Genomic DNA, 20,771 nt, shown 5'->3' on the forward strand with positions numbered 1-20,771 from the left:
GGAACGATTTTCGCACTTTGCAGAAAACACTAGAGCCCACATTCCTTATCAAAGTCACTGATCATCATAAGATGGAGGAAAAATGGGTCTCGCTTCCCGCTTTCGGCTATCGATCATGACGTAATAAGGAAGTGATTACTCATCTACATACACCTGAGCGCCGCCATACGGCTACATAGGAAAGCTATACAGCTTTCTCAGAAACTTCGTAGTTAAAGAAAATTCGTCCTCGTCCGGGAATCGAACCCGGAGCACCGCTTCACTGGAGCAGTCGCTCTACCAATTGAGCTAACCGGGACGGGAAGCTTATGGTAGGGCGAGAGCGAATTGATCAATAACTCGAAGTGGGAACAGTGTTGGTCAAATGTTTAGGGGAATTCCCCAAAGTGGAGTAGATTTGTAATAAGGGAGTAATTACTCAGTGACATCCACCTGAGCGCTGCCATACGGCTACAAAGAAAAGCTAACGAATTTTTTAGGAAGGACGGATTTTTCTTTAACTACGAAGTGTCTGAGAAAGCTGTATAGCTTCTCTGGCGTACTGGTGGTAAACGAGTAGGGGTTGATGCGAATGGAGTCTAAGTTACGCACTGCGTGTACTGGAAGTTTCAGGGTAGCGCGTACGAGGGACAATATGTACCCCCGTTATGCTTGCCGCGACCGACGCCTCCGCCGGGGATAAATACGATTTTAAGATCTTGAGCCGGGAGCTTGCGCAGGGGAGCCTGACTTTTAATGACGGGTGGGGAAGGCTTGCCTTGCCTCGGCTGAGGCGTTGTTGGCCTGGCCGGCCGGTGGCTGAGAGGGCGAACTCGTGTCGGCTTGCTGGGACGTGAGGGGTTCTCGGCGCGCCATGTGCAGTGCTTCCATGGCCCTATCTTATCTCGAGTCGGTGGCGGAATTATCGGGTGTGACCCGTCGCCTTGATGAGTCATGCTGCTGCAGGCAGGTCGCGGCGTTGGGACAAGTCCGTGGTACAAAGGAGGCTAGCCGAGATTGGGTGCAGCAAACGCGCTAGGCCTGCGCAAGGCCTAGGGCCGCCGCCGCCGCCTCGGACTATGGTCGAGGTTTGCCGGCAACATCGCGTTCCGGAACCAGAAAAGCGTTCGAGACAGTGCCGTGCACTCTCAAATCGGCTGCAGCACTCCGATTCATAAACAGATGATAAATCCGCGAATCATTGTTCGAAACGACGGTGCCGATGCGGACGCGTTTTCTCGCTCCCTGCAGCGGCGGGGCGCGGGCTCCAAGCTGCAGCTACATTTTCACACACACAGATATCATTATCATATCCCTCGCCGGGTAGCTGGCGCTAATGCCCTTCGTATATATTACGGGCAAGACCACGATGCCATTGTGGTAGACGTGCTTCTAGAGCGCATGAAGCGGTAGCAGTTGGCTGCAATCCAAACGTACTCCACCCCCTAACTCACCGTCTTCCATCAGGCTCTACGCCTGAGGACGCAGTAGAGGCCGTCATTGCCTTAGTCTTGCACATTAGGACGCTCAGTACATCTTCAGTAACTCAAAAACGGCTCTTTCCAACTTTGCCAGAGGCAGGATTCACACTCCTGCCTGACTCTTGTTGAACACCCCTACCCAAAATTAACCACGCAGGGTAGCGCTCCAGTGCGTGCCGGCTCACTCTGGGAACCCTGGAACAATTGTGCCCATAAATTGGCCCGATGTTTGATTTTCCGGGCTTAGGGCAGTCTCTATTCGGGATTCTCGGGGGACCGGACGCACACCTCTGCAGAGCTCACTCAAATGCCCCGTTTTGACCGTCCGGCTTACCCCCCTCCCTACCCCTCTCTTACGCACTCCAAACAGCCCTCTTCAGACGCCTCCATACTATAGCTCTCGGTTATCCCTTGAGGTTTTATCCCACTATTGTCACACGTCCCCGGCAGGCTCCCTGTGCGGGGACCATCACGCCACACTCTCCCACATCCTTTTCGGCTGCCCTGCTAATCCTCACCCACTGGGACAGCACGCCATCTCGAGCTGGGAGGACTGGGAGGTCCTGCTCACATCTGCACACCCGACATCGCAGCTTGCTGTGGTGACTCAGGCTGCCGGCGTCATGTCCCGACACGGCCATTCTGGTGTAGTGCGAGACAGCGCAGTGACCCAGGGACCCAGCGGTGTCTAAAACTCGGGAAAAATAGTTTTCTTTCTGTCTGTCTGTTTGTGAAAGAAGAAAGGAAGGAAGAGGTGCCGTAACTTTCTACCACCTTGGGATCTTTACCGTGCATTGACATCGCACAACACATGGGCGTCTTTTGCTTTTCGCCTGCATTGGAACGAAGCCACCTCGGTCAAGTTCGAATCCGGGTACACCGGAACAGTAGACGTGCGCTTTAACTACTGAGCCACGGAGGATGGGATATATTTTTCTTTTGAGGGATATTGGTAAAATACCATTCGTGTTCTGAGGGAATGTTCCAAATGCGCTGCACCGCATTCTTATTCTTCACAAATTCAGAATGAAGCAAGCAGCGGTGGCCTAGGCGCCGTCCTCGTTCACAAAAGTGATTGACTGTATAAAATAACCACGCACGATAACCGTTCGCCGTTGAAAGCTGAGGCTAACTGCTCGACGACCTAGGAGGAGTGCCTCGCGATCATCTGGGCAATGTTGAAATTCCGCCCCTACCTGCAAGGACGAGCATTCAAGGTGGTCCGCGATCACCACGCATTCTGCTGGCTTGCCAATTTGAAGGACCCCGCGCCGCCTTGTTCGATGGAGCCTTTGCCTCACCTCCAGAAGTTCAACATCACCGTCCTCAACAAATCTGGGCGCAAACACAACAATGCCGACTGTCTATCTCGAGCCCCTGTCGACAAGCCGCCGGAAGTGGAGGATGATGATGTCTGTTTGGGGCCGATAATTACCAGCATCCTTGTGTAACTCCAACTTTTGGACCAAGACCTCGTCTAGTTCCTGGAAGGCAAGTCGTCTTCACCACCAGCAGTGTTCAGGCATGGTTGCCATGGAAGTAGGATCTTGGCAAAGGTGCTCTTTGCAGGTTCCTTCAAAAATGTTTGAAGCTCATTCTGGTCATCGACCCATTTAGCGTGGCTAATTCGAAGAAAATAATTGAATGTTTCGCGCAAGACAATTTGTCTTTGTGGTCTATGCGGGCATTCTCGATTGACGTTCACAATCTTTTCTACTCAATTCCGCAAAAAGATTTTTTAATGACAGTGAAGAAGAGCATAGTGTCACGATGTAGTGACGGCAGACCAGCGGTCAGTAGGACACCAACAAAAATTGGAAACGAAGCCCTTTATTTGGGCTGACTTGCGCCCGCAAACGAACTGAATCACTCGGCGGCGGCGTAAGCAACAACCGTGCTCGTCAGTCGTCGAACTACGAATGCCCGCCGCTCGCGGCATCGCTCAATTTAAAGCCGGCAAGGAAACTTCGAGATAACAGGTCGAGATCATCTAGAGTAATCTGGACGCACGTAGATGAAGCTCGGCATGGCTGTGATCAATCGAGATTAGTCCGGTCGCTTCTCGCGTCAGGAACAAAAATGATAACACCAATTTCCTGCGGCCTTGCGCGAACGAACGGACAGTACAATGATACGTGGCATTACCCCCCTCCCAAAGAAGCATCGTCTCGATGCTTTCAAATGAGCATAAACACGGAGAATACAAACTTCGAGTCCTTTAGCGTTCATAATATGGCTTCAGGCGTACGACATGTACGACTTCCGGGCGTGTGCGGCGTCGCTGAGATGCTGTCGTGCCGTCGGCGATGACTTCACAATCGAGGTCACCGATGCGGCGGAGAACCCTGTACGGGCCTAAGTAGCGTCGCAGCAACTTTTCACTCAATCCACGGCGGCGAACTGGCGTCCATATCCAAACACGATCACCTGGCTTGTAATGCGTGTCTCGTCGGCGCAGATTGTAGCGTCGGGCGTCGATGTGCTGCTGGTCTTCAATGCGAAGCCGCGCAGGCCTTCGGGCTTCCTCGGCGCGATGAAGGTAGGCGGCGACGTCGAGGTTGTCTTCGTCGGAAACGTGCGGGAGCATTGCGTCAAGTGTTGTCGTGGGCTTCCTGCCGTAGACCAGCTGGAATGGGGTAAACCTGGTTGTCTCCTGGACGGCAGTATTATAGACGAGGATCACGTAGGGCAGAATGAAGTCCCACGTCTTGTGTTCGGCGTCTCTGTACATGGAGAGCATGTGTGCAATGGTTTTGTTCAGACGCTCTGTGAGTCCGTTGGTTTGCGGATGATAGGCAGTTGTCCTCCGATGGACAACTGACTGTAGTTGAGAATGCCTCGCGTCAGCTCCGCTGTAAACGCCGCTCCTCTGTCTGTGATGAGCACTTCGGGGGCGCCGTGTCGCACGAGAATTTGTTCGACAAAAAATATAGCGACTTCTGTTGCGGTACCATTAGGCAACGCTTTCGCTTCGGCGTATCTGGTCATGTAGTCCGTGGCCACGATGATCCATTTGTTACCCGATGATGAAGTCGAAAAGGGGCCGAGGAGGTCCATACCAATTTGCTGAAAGGGCTTAGTTGGAGGTGGTATGGAGTTCAGGAGTCCGGCTGGTCTGGTCGGAGGCGTTTTGCGTCGCTGACACTCGCGGCTCGTTTTCACGTAATGGGAAACATCGGCAGCTAGCCGCGGTCAATAGTACTTCTCCTGGATGCGGTGCAACGTGCGAGCAATCCCGAGATGCCCTGCAGTCGGCTAATCATGGCATGCCTGCATAATTTCTTGCCTGAGATTTTCGGGCACGACAAGAAGCACTGTCCTGTTGGGCGCGAAGTTCTTCAGGAGGTCATTATTGTGAACGACGAAGGACGGCAGTTGGCGCTTGAAATCTCTGGGAGGCGATGCGGTCTTTCCTTTCACATAAGCAACTAGGCTTTGCAACTCAGGATTCGAGCGCTGCTGCTGCGCAAAACTGCTCGCGCTTACCGGTCCTAAGAAAGCATCGTCGGCTTCCTCTTCCGGTGCTGCGTCGACGGGGGCTCGGGACAAGCAATCTGAGTCGGAATGCTTGCGGCCAGATTTGTAGGCTACAGTTATGTAAAATTCTTGAAGACGGAAGCTCCAACGAGCAAGGCGGCCAGAGGGATCCTTCAAATTGGGAAGCCAGCACAGAGCATGGTGGTCGCTCACAACCTTGTATGGTCGTCCGTACAGGTAGGGTTGAAATTTGGACGTGTCCCAAATAATCGCGAGACATTCTTTCTCGGTCGTCGAATAGTTGGCTTCGGCTTTCGACAGTGAACGACTTGCGTAAGCGATAACTTTCTCGTGTTTACCATTTTTCTGAACGAGTACCGCTCCTAAGCCCACACTGCTTGCATCTGTATGAATTTCGGTTTCGGCGTTTTCATCAAAGTGTCCGAGCACAGGAGGGGACTGTAAGCGGCGCTTCAGCTCTTTGAAAGCTTCTACTTGCGGCCTTTCCTATTTAAAAGGCACGTCAGTCTTTGTAAGTTAAGTCAAAGGTTCAGCGATGCGCGAAAAGTTCTTCACGAATCGCCGGTAATAAGCGCACAGTCCAAGGATTTTGCGTGTAGATTTCTTGTCATTAGGCTGTGGAAACTCTGCGATCGCAACAGTCTTCTGAGGGTCTGGGCGAACTCCATCCTTGCTTACGACGTGACCAAGGAACAGCAGCTCCTCGTAGTCGAAGTGGCACTTCTCCGGTTTCAGTGTTAGTCCTGAAGACTTGATTGTTTCTAGCACTGTTCGAAGCCTTCTGAAAGGGTCTTCAAAGCTTGAGGAGAAGACAACAACGTCATCTAAGTAGACTAGGCAAATTTTCCGCTTCAAGCCTGCGAGCACCGTATAAATTACTCGCTGGAACGTCGCTGGGGCAGAGCAGAGGCCGAATGGCATCACCTTGAACTCGAAGAGTCCGTCTGGCGTGATGAACGCAGTCTTCTCGCGATCTCTTTCGTCGACTTCAATTTGCCAGTAGCCGCTCTTCAGGTCCATCAATGAGAAGTACTTAGCGTTGCATAACCGATCCATTATGTCGTCGATGCGGGGGAGAGGGTAGACATCCTTCTTCGTAATGCTGTTCAGGCGGCGGTAATCGACGCAAAAGCGAAGTGTGCCGTCTTTCTTTTTCACTAGGACGACTGCAGCTGCCCAAGGGCTCCTCGATGGCTGGATGACGTTGTCACGAAGCATTTCCTCAACTTGGTTGCGGATTGCTTGGCGTTCTAGCGGCGATACGCGGTAGGGACTCTGTCGCAAGGGTCAGGCATGTGCGTCTTTGACAATGCGGTGCTTGGCATGCCGGGTTCGTCGCACATTCGATGCTGATGAGAAGCAATGGCTGTACTTTTGAAGAAGATTGCGTATTTGGTCTCGTCTGTTGCGTGGTAATGCTGGGTTGATATCAAACGTTGGTTGATGGCCTTGGTCAGATGGTTCGACGGGTCGGTCGGGTAGGGCAAATATGTCTCTGATGTCTGCCAGCTCGTCGAGGAAAGCGATCGTCGTACCTTTGTTTAGATGGCGGTATTCTTCGGTGAAGTTGGTTAGGGGAACCTGGGCTTGGCCATTTCGGATTTGGGCGACTCCCCTTGCGACGCCCAGTCTTCGATCAAGCAGTAACTGCGAGTTCCCCTTGACGACGCCTTCGGCAGTTTCGATGTCTCCTGTACCTATGCAGGCGACGACACTTGATTGGGGCGGCACGCTCAGTGCTTCATCGAAGACGTTTAAGGCAACGCGATGAGTCGTTGTCGTAGCTGCAGATATGGCTTTGTCCGTGGAAAGCTTGATCGACTTCGATCGAAGGTCGATGATCGCCCGATGTTCATTCAGGAAGTCCATTCCCAAAACCACGTCTCGCGAGCATTTCTGTAGGACCAGGAAGGTTGTAGCATAGGTTCGCCCATTTCCTGTAACTCTCGCGGTGCAGCGTCCACACGGCGTAATAAGGTTACCACCTGCGGTGCGGATCAGCGGGCCATCCCAAGTTGTTTTCACTTTCCTTAGTCGGACAGCGAACGCCCCGCTCATGACGGAGTAGTCAGCTCCCGTGTCGACCAAGGCAGTAACCGCGTGACCGTCGACCGTAACTTCAAGGTCATTTGATCGCGTTCTTGTATTGCACGTTGTCTTTGGTGTCCGATCTCGGCTTCGTTTGGTAGTGAGGCTGCGGTGGGCGTACTCCGACGTTACTGCTGTAGGCAGCGGTAAAGGCGTCAAGTCTGGCCGCGTCGTCGTCGTCGTCGGTGTTGTCGTCGAAGTTGTCGTCGTAGGTGTCGTCGGAGTTGTCGTTGGTGGAGGATCTTTGTCCTTGCGCTTAGAAGCAACCTCACCTCCAGAGGCTGCTTTCTTCAGTTTAACCTTCGGGGGCTGGGGGATCGTCCACGCACGGCGTAACCTCGGTTAGGAGATACAAAGCGTGGTGACGATGGCGAAGGGGAACGTGATAGGCAGCTCGGCGATGAGCATTCTTCCCGACTCAAAAACTCTTCGATTTCGACTGGTCGCTGGCCGGGTCGGGGTCGTGGGGCATCGTAAGAGAACCCTTGGATGCCCATTCTTCTGTATGGGCAATACCGGAGAATGTGGCCGGCTTCGCCACAATAGAAGCATAGTGGGCGGCGCTGGTCGGCAGTTCTCCACTCGTCGCATTTCCTCGGCTGTGTGCGACGCTCGGAGTACGGGTGGTTGGGGCGAGAGGGCGGCGGTCGAATGCAGCTGGCTGTGGGCGATAGGGACTTGGATCGCGTCGTCGAGGTGCAGGACGGCGCACTGCTGCGGCGTAAGTCATGGCTGGAGGCTCCAGAGGCTGCTTGGTGGTCGGTGTCACACCCAAGGCCTGTTGCACCTCTTCCCGGATGACGTCGGTGAGCGAAGTGAGCTGCGGCTGCGTTACTGTTGGCAGCAATCGTTGGAGTTCTTCTCGCACAATTTCACGTGTAACCTCCGGCAGGTTATCGTTGTTAGCGGTGTCCATGCAGCTTGCTGACAAAAAGCGCTGCTTGCGGTCATACTGGCGGGCTCTGGCATCAAGAGTTTTTTTCCATGATAGATGCCTCTTCGACGAATTGCGCGACGGTTTTCGGTGGTTTCCGTACGAGGCCCGCAAAGAGCTGCTCTTTAACTCCTCGCATAAGCAGCTTGACCTTTTCATCTTCCTTCATGTTCGAGTCAGCACGCCGAAAGAGACGCTTCATCTCCACAGTGTACATTGAAACGGTCTCGTTTTGCTGTTGTATGCGAGACTGTAGCAGCTGCTGAGCTCTCTCGTTTCGCACGATGTTCGTGAAGATCTTCAGAAGCTGCTCCTTGAAGGTTTCCCAGTTCGTCAGGCTAGCTTCCTCATTCTCAAACCAGATTCTTGCTGGTGCCTCCAAGGCGAAGAAGACGTACCTAAGTTTAGTGGCATCGTCCCAGTTGTTGAAGATAGCCACACGGTCGAACTGTTCCAGCCATTCTTCGGGGTCGGAGCCAGGCGAAGCGTCGAAGGTTGGTGGCACGCGGGGCTGGTGAAGAATGATTGGTGTCGTCTGGGGCAAGCTCATGGTGGATGTTGCTACTGGCTTTTTCTTCCGGGTAGGGTCCGGCAGAATCCCGAACTCAGGTGCGTCTCCCAGCAGACATCGGCTTGCGCGGTGGACTGGACTCAGGTCCTGCGGCAAATGACTCAGAGGGCTGGCGTCACGACTTGTAGGGGGTGTCCGGAACATGAGAAGCTACCCCGCACCTCCATCAGATGTCACGTTGTAGTGACGGCAGTCCAGCGGTCAGTAGGACACCAACAGAAGTTGGAAACGAAGCTCTTAGTTTGGGCTGACTTGCGCCCGCAAAAGAACTGAATCACTCGGCGGCGGCGTAGAAAGAGAAGTTTATTTTATCTGTCATAGCATAGAAAATACAACAAAACAGATGAACTTAATTCTCTGATCATTCAAGCACATGCGCAGTGACGCAGCACTGAGCATGTCAGTAATGCAGTAAAAATGCCGATACTCGACCGCCGCGCAGGACGATAAAGTATGTCGACCATTTGCGCAAGAACTCAGCCTCGCTCATTGACAGAGCGTCCATGCATGCTTGTTCAAAGAGGCGCGTGCGCAGGCGCTGCAACATTGGGAACATTGTTCTTTGCGGACGCCCATTTAAGGATGCCACTCCACGCTGCCGCCACAAAACGAACATGCCGACACACAAGAGCATATTTTGAAACACTTCGGGAGAACTAGTGCGCGCTTCCAGGCGGGTTAAAAACATGCGTGACACTAATGTCCAAAAAGTGCGCGCAACTACACACTCAAACATTGCGTGCTGCAAAGTTTCAAGCAGACCGCACTGCGGGCATCGGGCGGAGGGCGCCACGCCCCACGCCGCAAGGCGGTCTCTTGTGGGCAGAACCCGCCAGCCTCGCAGCCAGCCGAAGTCCCTAACATCTGCAGGAAGCGTAGCTGAGGTCAGTTGGCGCCAGCGTGCCCGTCTCGTTTTCTGGAGTTGTTCGCGGGTCAGCGCAGCGACCGTTAGTGCTTCACACATTCTGGAGGGTGGGGTTTCATCAACATCCAGATCGGCAGAGTGGTTTGTTGGGCGAGTTGGTTTGCCATATTGAAATATACCTGCGCTTAAAAGACACGGACTGAAAGATAGAGACACACACACATAGCGCTGGACTTACAACTGAATCTTGCATGGCATGCGGATGTGCAGGATTTTGCGATCGGAGTGGAGGTGTCAAGTCCGTACATTCAGGGATCTCCTGCGGGTGCAGGTACTTGGCTCAACAGGTGCTCCTCGGGCCTTCAGAGTTCTTCGGGACTATCAACGTACCGCTGACTGCAAGGCAGAATTTTTGTGGCAACAAGTTCTGCCTCATCTTCGTGCCTGCGTTCCTGCAAAATCAGTGACGGAAGTGAAAGCAGTTCACACCCTAGACGACGTTCGCCTGCCTCAGGATGTGCAGCGGGTGCTCTCACTTGGCCCCAAGTTCGCCGTGGAACCACGGAAGACCGCGCCTGAGCTGCTGTCCCTCGTGCGCCAAGTCGCAAGGTTCGCTCCAACGTCCGAGAGTGAACGATGCATATCGGAGGGAGTGGACGTTCTTTCAAGATGTAAGCCTGCGAAAACCAGTCTTCCAATAGGGCGGGTTATTTCAGTGCTGCGGGATGACTCTTTATGTTTACTTACTGCGGACAAGGACGGTGGTTTCGTTGTTTTAACGAAAGAGATGTTTGGTAAAAAAGCTTTGGAGGCTGTGAATTCAGTTTTTGAGAAACTTCCCCGTAATTCCTTACGCAGCTTGAAAGCAAAGGGGAAGAAACTATGTGAAAAACTGGAATTAACTAGACTCGTTTCAAGTATAGACAAGAGTGAATGCAATAGCCTGAAATTTATGTTTACGGCTAAGACCCACAAGCCTGGTTGTCCCCTAAGGGTTATCGTATCTGAGTCGGGAACATGGCAAAAGTCAATTGCTGAATTTCTTAAAGGCAAGCTCAACCTACTGAGTATCGATGATCCGTTTTTGGTGAAGGATTCCCAACAGATTATAACTTTTCTGGACAATCACAAAGACAGTCGGTTCATGGCGTGCTCGTTTGATATAAAGGATCTATATTATTCCTTGCCACATCAGGAGTTGCTTCAATGCGTGGCTGATTGCATTGATCACTTTGGAAGTGTAGCATTCCAAAATGAAACGGGAATGTGCGTGAGCAATTTTCTGGAAATGTTTTCAAAATGCGTTGAAGAAATCTTGCCCGGAATTAGTCAAAGAAAGTTTTGAGCAGCAGGTGGTGAGGCTAAGGGAAGCAGGCTATCCGGATCAGGTTTTAGTGTCGGTGGCAAAAAGCATGCTCAAGAAATTTGGCAAAAAGGGTACGGTGCCTAGCAAGGAGGGAGAAAAACAAAAGGAGAAAACGGTGGTGATTCCGTACATTCATGGGGTGTCCCATAATCTTAAACGAATTGGTTCGAAGGTAAAAACTAGGGTCGTTTTTTCAGCCCCGGACAAATTGGAAAACTTATGCAAAATAGTAACGTACCCAGAAAGAAAAACTACGGGGTGTAAAAAGAAACACCAAGTCCCCATGGTCGCATGCGCAGAAGGAGTGGTATACAGGTTGCCGCTTACATGTGGCAAAGCATATGTAGGCCAAACGGGGCGATGTTTGAATGAGCGGCTCCGGGAACATCGGAAGAACATGGAACGAAAAAGCGATGGGAATTTGGTGGTTCATTGTCAAGAGTGTAAATGTGTACCTTCCTATAACGAGACGAAGATAGTAAGCAGGAACCGTGACCAAACGGCGCGTGAAATAATTGAGGCCATGAGCATAGCGGACAGTGGGGATGCATGCGTGAGTAGCACGTCCCTTTCACTACTATCAAAGGAAAGGGCATTTTTGCAAAAGGGAAGGTAGGACTGGACATGTGACGAGACAGTTTGTCGAATTTTTTATCATCCGGGTGTTACCATCTTCCATTTTTATCAGCTGCTGGTGTGCATAAAGAGCAGTGTTTCCTGAATAAAGATTCAGTTGTAAGTCCAGCGCTATGTGTGTGTGTCTCTATCTTTCAGTCCGTGTCTTTTAAGCGCAGGTATATTTCAATCCAGATCGGGCACGCTGGCAGTCAACGACGTCAGTGTGCGACGCACATTAACGAAAAATGCCGGCGGCTGCTCGGCTGTAGGGCCAACCACGTGTTGTGAAAAAAACACACGTTACGCGCTGTACCCAGAAAATATGTGAGGAGTGTTCTCCCGGGATAGTCTGGGTTGCGTACAAGATCTCGTACTCCTCGCAAGGCGAGCACATTGCACATGGTGCGGATACAAGGTATACCAAACCCACCCATGTACGATGGAAGGCGCATGAACATTCGTGACACAAGTTCGGTTTTGCCCGCCCAAACGAAAGAGCCACAGGCCGAGGTTAGCCTGCGCGCAAACGTGCGCGGTGGGTTTGCGACGCGGGCGACAAAAAACATGCGGCTAGGATTGTGGACTTAACTATATAGCAGCGCTCTGCCATTGAAAGGCGGAAAGTTGACGCCACCGAGAGGCGTTTCTCAGCGTTCGTGCGGAGGTTAGTCCAGGTTTCGCGGGCTACTTCTCCGCTGGCGAGGAATACTACTCCCAGGACTTTCACTCCCTGCACCCACTCCACCTCGCCCGCAAGGTTCGGTGTGAAGGTGCCAAACCTTAGTGCCTTGTTTTTTCCCTGTTCAATAGGGCCCCAGATATCTCGCTGTACTCGAGAAACAGCCGCGAAAAAGCGGCGTAGCTATCCTCGTCCTTGAGGAAAAGCGACACGTCATCGGCGTAGGCCGATACCTTGATTTGGCCCTGGCCAGGCAGAGGGAAGCCACGTATGGATGGGCTGTCGTTAATGCGCCGGATGAGTGGATCCAGGCACAACACGAAGAATGTTGGGGAGAGAGGGCATCCTTGCCTTATGCCCCTGGTGACTGAGAAGGGAGCGCTCTGGTGGCCGTTTACGGAGAGACGAGCGTTCAGGTCTGCGTAAAGTAAGCGCAGCCTGCTGACAATTTGCGGAGGGAATCCGAAAGCTTCAAGGACTCCGAACAGATACGAGTGTTCCACCCGATCGAATGCTTTCGCCTGGTCTAGTGAAACAAAGCACCCGCTGAAGCCCGTCCTGCTGGCAAATGTGAACAGATCTCTAGTGAGTGCCAATGCATCAAACAAAGAGCGGTCAGGGACGCTGCTGGTTTGAGCCCGGTGGATTAGGTGAGGTAGGATCGTCCGCATTCTTGTGTTCAGTAAAGATGTGACTATTTTGTAATCTGCGTTTAAGAGGCTTATGGGCCGCCATGCTTGCGGGTCGGAGGGGTCACCGCCCGCTTTCGGAATGAGTATGATGCGACATTCGCGGAAAGAGTTTGGACGTAACCCATCCGCGAGGAAGCCGTTGACCATCTTCAGGAGCGCTCCTTGGATCTCGTAAAAAAAGTTTGAATAAAAACTTGTTGGAATGCCGTCTGGACCGGGGGCAGAGGCTGCATTCATACTCTGCAGGATGGCGTGCAGCTCTTGGCTTGTGGCTGGTGCGCAAAGGTTTTCATGCAACTCTTCAGCTACTCGTGGCAAGTTTCCAAAAAAACTTTGTAGAAGCCCGTCATAACCATCTTGAAGATGTAGCCAACTGTCCGTAGAGAACAGGTTCGAAAAGTGGCTTGCGAAGATCGTGCAGATATCGGCCGTGGTTTTGCTTTGGGTGCCGTCTGGGAGTGTCACGAAAGGCACAGTAGCGGGAGCGAATTCCTCTGCCGTGCCTGCGCGTACGTGTCGTAGCACAGCCGGGTCTGATATCGGCCGCCCGAGCTGGTGTGCACGACTAGCTGCCCGTGATGACTGGCAGAGCAACACGTGGTAACGTGCTTTAAGTAGACTCAGGTAATCGCTCATGGCAAAGGTTAAGGGTGCTCCCCTTTGCACTATACGGATGCGCTTGAGGGTGTCATTCAGTGCATGAGTTACCCGGCGTCTGCGGTCTTGACCGGCCGCCACCAGGGTTGCTTGCCAACGAGCCTTGAGTGTGTCCCATGAATCAGTCGCAACGAAGCTCCTGCACGATGCTGCCAACGCCGTACGCAGCGACGCCACGCTTTCCGGGTCCGCCAGTAGGCTCGTGTCCATGCGCCACGTAACAGTACGTGGGGTGTCCTCACCAAAGTCGAGCCTGACTGACAAGGGGTGGTGATCGGAAATCACCGGCGTGCCTGCAGGGAACGCGAGAACTTCGCAGCTAACGACAAAAGAAGCGAGCTCTGGTGGAAAATAGAATTTGTCTATCCGACTCGCTGACTGTGCTCTCTCAAACGTCGCTCCAAAGGCATCCCCGTGAAGCTGCACCCACGCGTCAGACAAGCGGAACTGAGTCACGAGATCGCGGAGCGCGGGGGCACCGCAATAACGGCGACCGTGACCCTGTCCGCGGACGTCACGGTCGATGTTAAGTACACAATTGAAGTCACCGACGATGAAAGTGGGGTAGGGATCAAGGAGGAATGAGTCGAGGCGCTCAAAAAAATCAGAACTATTAGTCCGCCGTGCTGGCGCATATACAACCAACGCACGTACCCGCCGCTGGTTTAGTGTGAAGTCGACCGCAAGAGTGCGGCCGTCCTGCCCGAAAGTGCAATGAGCACCCGCGCGCAGGCAGGGGTTTACAAAAACGACACCAACACCGCACATATGAAAATCAGTCAACGAAAAATAAGCAAAAACAGAAAACCGGGTGGTGAAATTCAGCACATCAAGTGAAGTACGGAAGTTGCATTCCTGTAAAAACAGGATGTCGACGCCCCTAGCCCTGGCAAAGTGCATCACCTCTCTCTGTCTGTCTACGGATTGAAATCCCCGAACATTCAGGGAGAGGAGATGCACAACCGCCATGACTGCCAAGAGCATCGACGGCATAGCATACAACCTAAAGAGCGCTGCCATGGGCGGCGCTTGGCGCGCGCGGCACTTTTTTGCTAGAACGTTCGTTAACAGTCCCTTCGGATTCCGATGATTGGGGGTGGGCACGTTTGAAGTCTGGTCGGGAAAAGTCCATGTTTTCGGGGCCGTCGGCGCTTGTGGCCTCGCTCACCTGTTGCTGCGTGGTCTTGGCGACGCTCGCAGCTGAAGCCGATGCCGACGCCAGGGTCGCCGATGGGAGGGTGTGGCTGGCTGGTGACGGGAAGCGCGCGTCGTCCGCACCTCCAGGAGTCGTCGTTCCTGACACCTGGCCGCACGTCAAGTCGCCTGTCAGGCGAAGCGGCGTGACTTTGTCCGGTACGTCCACCAGGTCGCCCGACGCCACGCTCGACTCATCGCCGCTGCTGCTCTCGGTGTTGAAGGAAGCTGTGCGGGGTAGCGGCGGCAAGGGTTCCGCGAAAACAGCACCGAACGGCTCCACCTCGTTTGAAGGCGTCCCCTCGAGCTGCTCCTTCACGGGCACCTCCGTCGCGGGGGCGGGTTCGGGCTCCCTCGGGCGGCTGGTCGTTGGGTGCTCGTCGGCAACAGGCGTCCGGACGGTTGGTGGGCTCCGCGTTTCTGCGGCCACGTTGTCCTTACTCGGTTCCTTCCTCGAGGCGGCGGCCGCCGCATAGGACCGTGGCCGCAGGCAGTCCGCTGTGGCGTGGCTTCCACCGCAGCGCCTGCAAGACGCTCCGCATCCGGCCGTGTCGTGGCCGAACACCTCGCAGCGAGCGCACCGCGGCGTTCGACACGCCGCGCCGATGTGGCCGTCCTGCCCGCAGCGGGAACACACCTTCCGGACGCCTCGGTAGTCAAACATGACGCGGTGGCCCTGGACGGTCAAGAAGTTCGGCACCGCCTGCTTCATCTCGATCCGGACCACGCGCGTCCCGTTGCCGACGTGACGACGGCCCTTGAGGACGGGGTGGGTGATGTCCAGCACCTTGCCGAAAGAGCTCAGTGCCGCTGCCAGCGCCGCGTCTCCCACGAACAGCGGCACACGAAAAGCCGTCACGTGGACCACGGCAGGACCCACTCAGGCTACTGGGACGGAAGTGCCGTTCACGTTGAAGGCGCCTTCCACGAGCATCTTCTCCGCCGCCGCAGCCGAGGCCATGGCGACGCAGAACTTCATGCCTCCATGGTGCTGGAGGCTTTCTAGCCCTTTCGGGCCGACAACCAACTCGATGCCGTCGACGATGTCGTCAGCTGTCGCGTCGGATGTAACTGTGAACGAAAAACAGTGCGCCTTTGGGGGCGGCGCACGGAACACCGGAGGGGCAGCAGGTCCCGGGCCTCCCATGACGTCACGGGCGGCCGACTGGGCTGCTGCTTGAAGGCCAGGAAGTTGCCCGAGCACCGGCAAAGGCACGGCGCCTGGGCTGGGAGGCTGGTTGCGGATCCTCGGGGTCGCAGTGGATCCGAGGCCCGCCTGCACTTGTCAAAACTTCTCAGCAAGCCAGCGCCGAAAAAACTTCGCTGGTTCTGGACGAGCTCGGGCAGCAACAAGCGTGCTCGGCTGTCGTCGAACTACGAATGCCCGCCGCTCGCGGCATCGCTCAATTTAAAGCCGGCAAGGAAACTTCGGGATAACAGGTCTAGATCATCTAGAGTAATCTGGAAACACGTAGATGCAGCTCAGCATGGCTGTGATCAATCGAGATAAGTTCGGTCGCTTCTCGCGTCAGGAGCAAAAATAACACCCCTTTCCTGCGGCCTTGCGCGAACGATCGGACACTGCAATGATACGTGGCAATAGAAACTAAAGGCACTGTAGGGTTTCAGAATGGTGTAGGAATTTCTCTGGAAATTTTTTTATCGCTTTTAGAATTTTAACTTTCTAGAACCTCCTTGATTTTGAGGGCGGGAAATTTGTTCAGCGTGATGGCGTCTGAACAGGCTGGTGCATCGCCTTGTTGCTTAGTGAACTGTTTTTAGCGACTTTGGAAAAATGCATTGAAGTGCGCCTCAGTGACAACAAGAGTTTAAGGATATTTAGATATGTGGATGATTTCCTTGTAGTAGCAAAGCGTGAAGACCACAGAAACGAAGTTCTGATCCATCATGCTTTAGATCTTTTTAAATCCTGTGCTCGGAGTCTGAATTTCACCCATGAACTTGAAAATAACGGTAGCCTGCAGTTCTTGATGTTCTTTTCTTATTTGGTGAATCACACATTTGCTACATTTACAAGCCAAGGTCCAAAAAAGAAATTTTGGAGTTTGATTCGGCCCATTCCAAATTGGTTAAAAGAGGCACTGCTAAGACATGCCTTCTTGCAGCTCTAGAAAAGTCTTGCTCGCACTAGGTGCTTGAGGGTGTACAAAAGCAGGCGGGTCGCTTGACTAAGCGAGGATTTCCTATGGAACTGCTTGCATCGGTCGCTAAGAGCCTGATATGCAAGATAAAAGCTGGGGACTATACGCTCACGACTGAGCGACAAGCTCATGAACGGGATAGATGCGTGACACTTCCCTATGTTCACCAGCTTACGCACCGACTTAAAAAGGTGGCCATGAAAGGCAATATCAGAGCTTTCATTACTGCACCGAACGAACTCGGCAAACTCTGCACAGTTGTTAACGACTCCAACGGAAAACTGCCTTGACGCTTCAAGCATAGGAAGCCGTTTTTGGACTGCAGGACCAATGTGGTCTATCGAATTTCGAATTCCGCTGTCTTGCGGAAAATGCTACATTGGTCGAACTGGCCATTTTATCAACGTTCGCCTCATGGAGCACAAGAATCTGGCAGCTGCTATATCAGGCCCTGCACAATTGGCGGCACACTGCAAACGATGCAAACATAATTAAAAAACCCGTGCCCCTTTTTCTGAGCTAACACGTGTGATATATGTAAGTACGGACCGGAAGGAGCGGGAGGTATTGGAAGCCTTTATTATTCGCATGGAAAGGCACTCGTGTGTGAGAAAACCGAATGTTTATCTTTCTCCTAAAGATTTGAATTTCCTGTATCGGGAATTGCCATCACGCATGCGATTTGATTGTTGATTTTTTGGGACCTGATAGTCACCTATAAATGCCTGGAAGTTTTCAAGAATAAAGTCAGTTCATGTCTAGCACCTGTGTGGTCTTCCTCTACCATGACGCCACTGTTTTTTAGCGCTACTACTATATACTCTCAGTTTACTGGTACTGATTTATGTGCTTTACAGAACACCCATTTCTGCCACTAATACTATGACGCTTTAAGTGTTTATTTAAAGCATCGCACCCTGCACCGATAATTTGCGCGCCAGAAATATATGATAGGCACGCCGTACTTAGCTTCCATGCTTCTGCGCCCCAAAGGCGGCTACTGGCAGGATACAGCTGTTAACAGCAATAAGGGAGTAATTACTCATTGGCATCCACCCAAGCGCAGCCATACGGCTACAAAGGAAAGCTATACAGCTTTCTCAGAAAATTCGTAGTTAAAGAAAAATTCGTCCTGGTACGGGGTTCGAACCCGGGACCACCGCTACACCGGAGCAGTCGCTCTACCCACTGAGCTAACCGGGACGGCAAGCTTATGGTAGGGCGAGAGCGAATTGATCAATAACTCGAAGTAGGAACAGTGTTGGTCAAATGTTTAGGGGAATCCCACAAGGTGGAGTAAATTTGTAATAAGGGAGTAATTACTCATTGGCATCCACCCAAGCGCAGCCATACGGCTACAAAGGAAAGCTATACAGCTTTCTCAGAAACTTCGTAGTTAAAGAAAAATTCCCACCGCTGCACCGGAGCAGTCGCTCTACCAACTGAGCTAACCGGGACGGCAAGCTTATGGTAGGGCGAGAGCGAATTGATCAATAACTCGAAGTGGGAACAGTGTTGGTCAAATGTTTGACCAACACTGTTCCCACTTCGAGTTATTGATCAATTCGCTCTCGCCCTACCATAAGCTTGCCGTCCCGGTTAGCTCAGTTGGTAGAGCGACTGCTCCGGTGTAGCGGTGGTCCCGGGTTCGAACCCCGGACAAGGACGAATTTTTCTTTAACTACGAAGTTTCTGAGAAAGCTGTATAGCTTTCCTTTGTAGCCGTATGGCTGTGCTTGGGTGGATGCCAATGAGTAATTACTCCCTTATTACAAATTTACTCCACCTTGGGGGATTCCCCTAAACATTTGACCAAAGCTGTTAACAGCCTTCGTTTTGAAACATACGTACCTGCATGTTAATGCACACTGCTCGAGAGTGGTCAATTCGTAGTCTTTAAGAGCTGGGGCTATAAAGTTTTTTTTATTTTTAGCCACTTGTTAGCTTTTTATGCTATATATACTCCTTAGTGTTGTTCTAACACCCGTTTATAGACCACCACTCATTCCTCTTTTTTGTATGTGGGTTTGCTCGTTTCAGTTGGTTCTTAGCAGTGAAATACCAAGTTGTCCATAATGGCATTCTGCTAAAAAGCCTGCCTTTTTTTACGCGCCCTCTTTGACGTCACCATGGCGTAGCCCTGAGAGCGGAGGTGGAAGAGGTCGGCGCCCGCATTCAGCCGCATCGCTGCTGAAGAGAAAGACAGAACCCTGGTTCGCACCGCGATCGGCGCCTGCCTTTATTAGCGCTGTGGTGCTTGAGGCAAGCGGAGAGTATTGAAGTGCGGTCAGTAAACAAGATCTAATTATAGCACACTTCACGTCAGCAAAAATAAAATGCAGTACAACCGCTACCTGTTGTTCAAGGGTATTCGTCGTTATCGAGAAAATTGTTGTTCAGGTAGTCTTCCCAAAGTGCCTTGGATGATTTCTTAAAGAAAGTTAGCGCAACACACACACACAAAAAAACAATCACTGTATCGGCTTTTTTCTGCTGTGGTCGCTGGAGTTCAGTGCTTGAATTCAGTTTTAATATGTTATAGGGAGCGTTCTGTTTTTCTGGCTTTTTCATATCACTTTCGTCTTTTCGGATTCTATTCAAACATGTTATTTTGGCCTTATACACCGCGTCACATCTTTTCGTTGTTTTCCTTTTTGCTCTGAAAGACTCACCAACTCTCCTACGGCTTTTAACTCACCTCGTGTTAAAGGGTTTCTTTTATTGTTTTTATCTTCTTTTACTGACTTCTGACGTTTGCTGCAGCTGATAGGTGGCGTGACAATGACCGTATATATTCTGTGCGTCTTTCAATACAGAATTCAGTTGTCAGTAGCGCGTCGTCCTGTCTTTCATTCTAGTGATTGTGTTTGTGTGTTGCGCTAAATTAAAAAAAAAACTGTGCACCAACTCGCCCAGCAACAAGTTTTAGTTGAGGGCTTGGATGAGTGAATGCCCAGAACGGAAACTTTCTCCCATTTCAGTACAAGCTCGGAGAGAGCCTCGTGGAGGGGTTTATTGAGCCACTGAACAGAAGTCTCGGCCACGCCTCCGTGACAGGCTGCACCAAGGAGTTCCAGAGCCAACTGCACCTGTGGCGGCTCTCAGCGAGTCGCGTGGACACTGCGACTGGCCGAAACGCTTCCCGAAGGATGGTGTAGCAACGATGTGGTTGCCGTTGCCCTCAGGGCATGTTTTGTGTCCATGCTTCGTCTTGACGCACATCCTGGACTGCATCATGAGTGTTTCACGAAAGCTGCGTCACTGCAACTCGCGACTTCAATATTAACATTTAAAATAATGAGTCGTAACAACAGTGACATTTTAAGTGCAATCTGATCAGATAGCTTTTTCACCCGAACAAATTACGGGCGTCAAATGTTCAAATACTGTTTGCAATCTGATCAGATAGCTTTTTCACCCGAACAAATTACGGGCGTCAAATGTTCAAATACTGTTTGCCAGCTACTCTTAACTCAGAATGTGTCTCCTCACTCTGAAAGAAGATTGCATGTCATTCGTTTTCTCTTCTTTTTTTTGTGTTCTTCCGAATTTTTTCTATTGTTTTGTGCTCATTCCTAATATAGTGGCCATCATAGCTGTTTCTGCCAAGTGTTTGTTAGTAGGGTGTAGGTCTCGTCAAGCCTCCTGAGGGCTTTTTGCCAGCACCCGCAGCATTGCAATGTACGTTGTGATGTTGAAATAAATTTGGTTTGATTTCATTTGAAAAACCAGAAGTTTGCGGGGATACAGTGGCGACAACTGACAAAGGACAGGGTTAATTGGAGAGACATGGGAGAGGCTTTTGCCCTGCAGTGGGTGTTGAAAGAATGTCGTACGCCAAAAAAGGACGAAACAGGAAGGAAAAACACAGAACAGGAAAGAGGCGCAACTTCCAACTTTAATAACAGGAAAGGAAACCAGGCGCTCTTTTATAGCCGCTGAGCTGCATGAGGGTGCGTGAACTAAAAAACAAATGCGGTGGTGGAC

General features: G+C 51.9%; 1 protein-coding gene across 1 annotated transcript in view; it reads left to right on the forward strand.

Moving 5' to 3' along the window:
• Window positions 1–19,942, forward strand: part of LOC149334644 (glucoside xylosyltransferase 1-like) — a 117,081-nt gene extending 97,139 nt beyond the window's left edge. The window contains exon 6 of the mRNA XM_089555856.1: window positions 19,766–19,942. Within this exon, the coding sequence (XP_089411982.1) occupies window positions 19,766–19,942 (177 nt within the window). The remainder of the gene's footprint in view (window positions 1–19,765) is intronic.
• Window positions 19,943–20,771: the final 829 nt, after the last annotated feature.

The sequence above is a fragment of the Amblyomma mixtum genome, chromosome 8, assembly GCF_055824585.1.
Source record: "Amblyomma mixtum isolate Tamu chromosome 8, ASM5582458v1, whole genome shotgun sequence".
NCBI classification, from domain to species: domain Eukaryota; kingdom Metazoa; phylum Arthropoda; class Arachnida; order Ixodida; family Ixodidae; genus Amblyomma; species Amblyomma mixtum.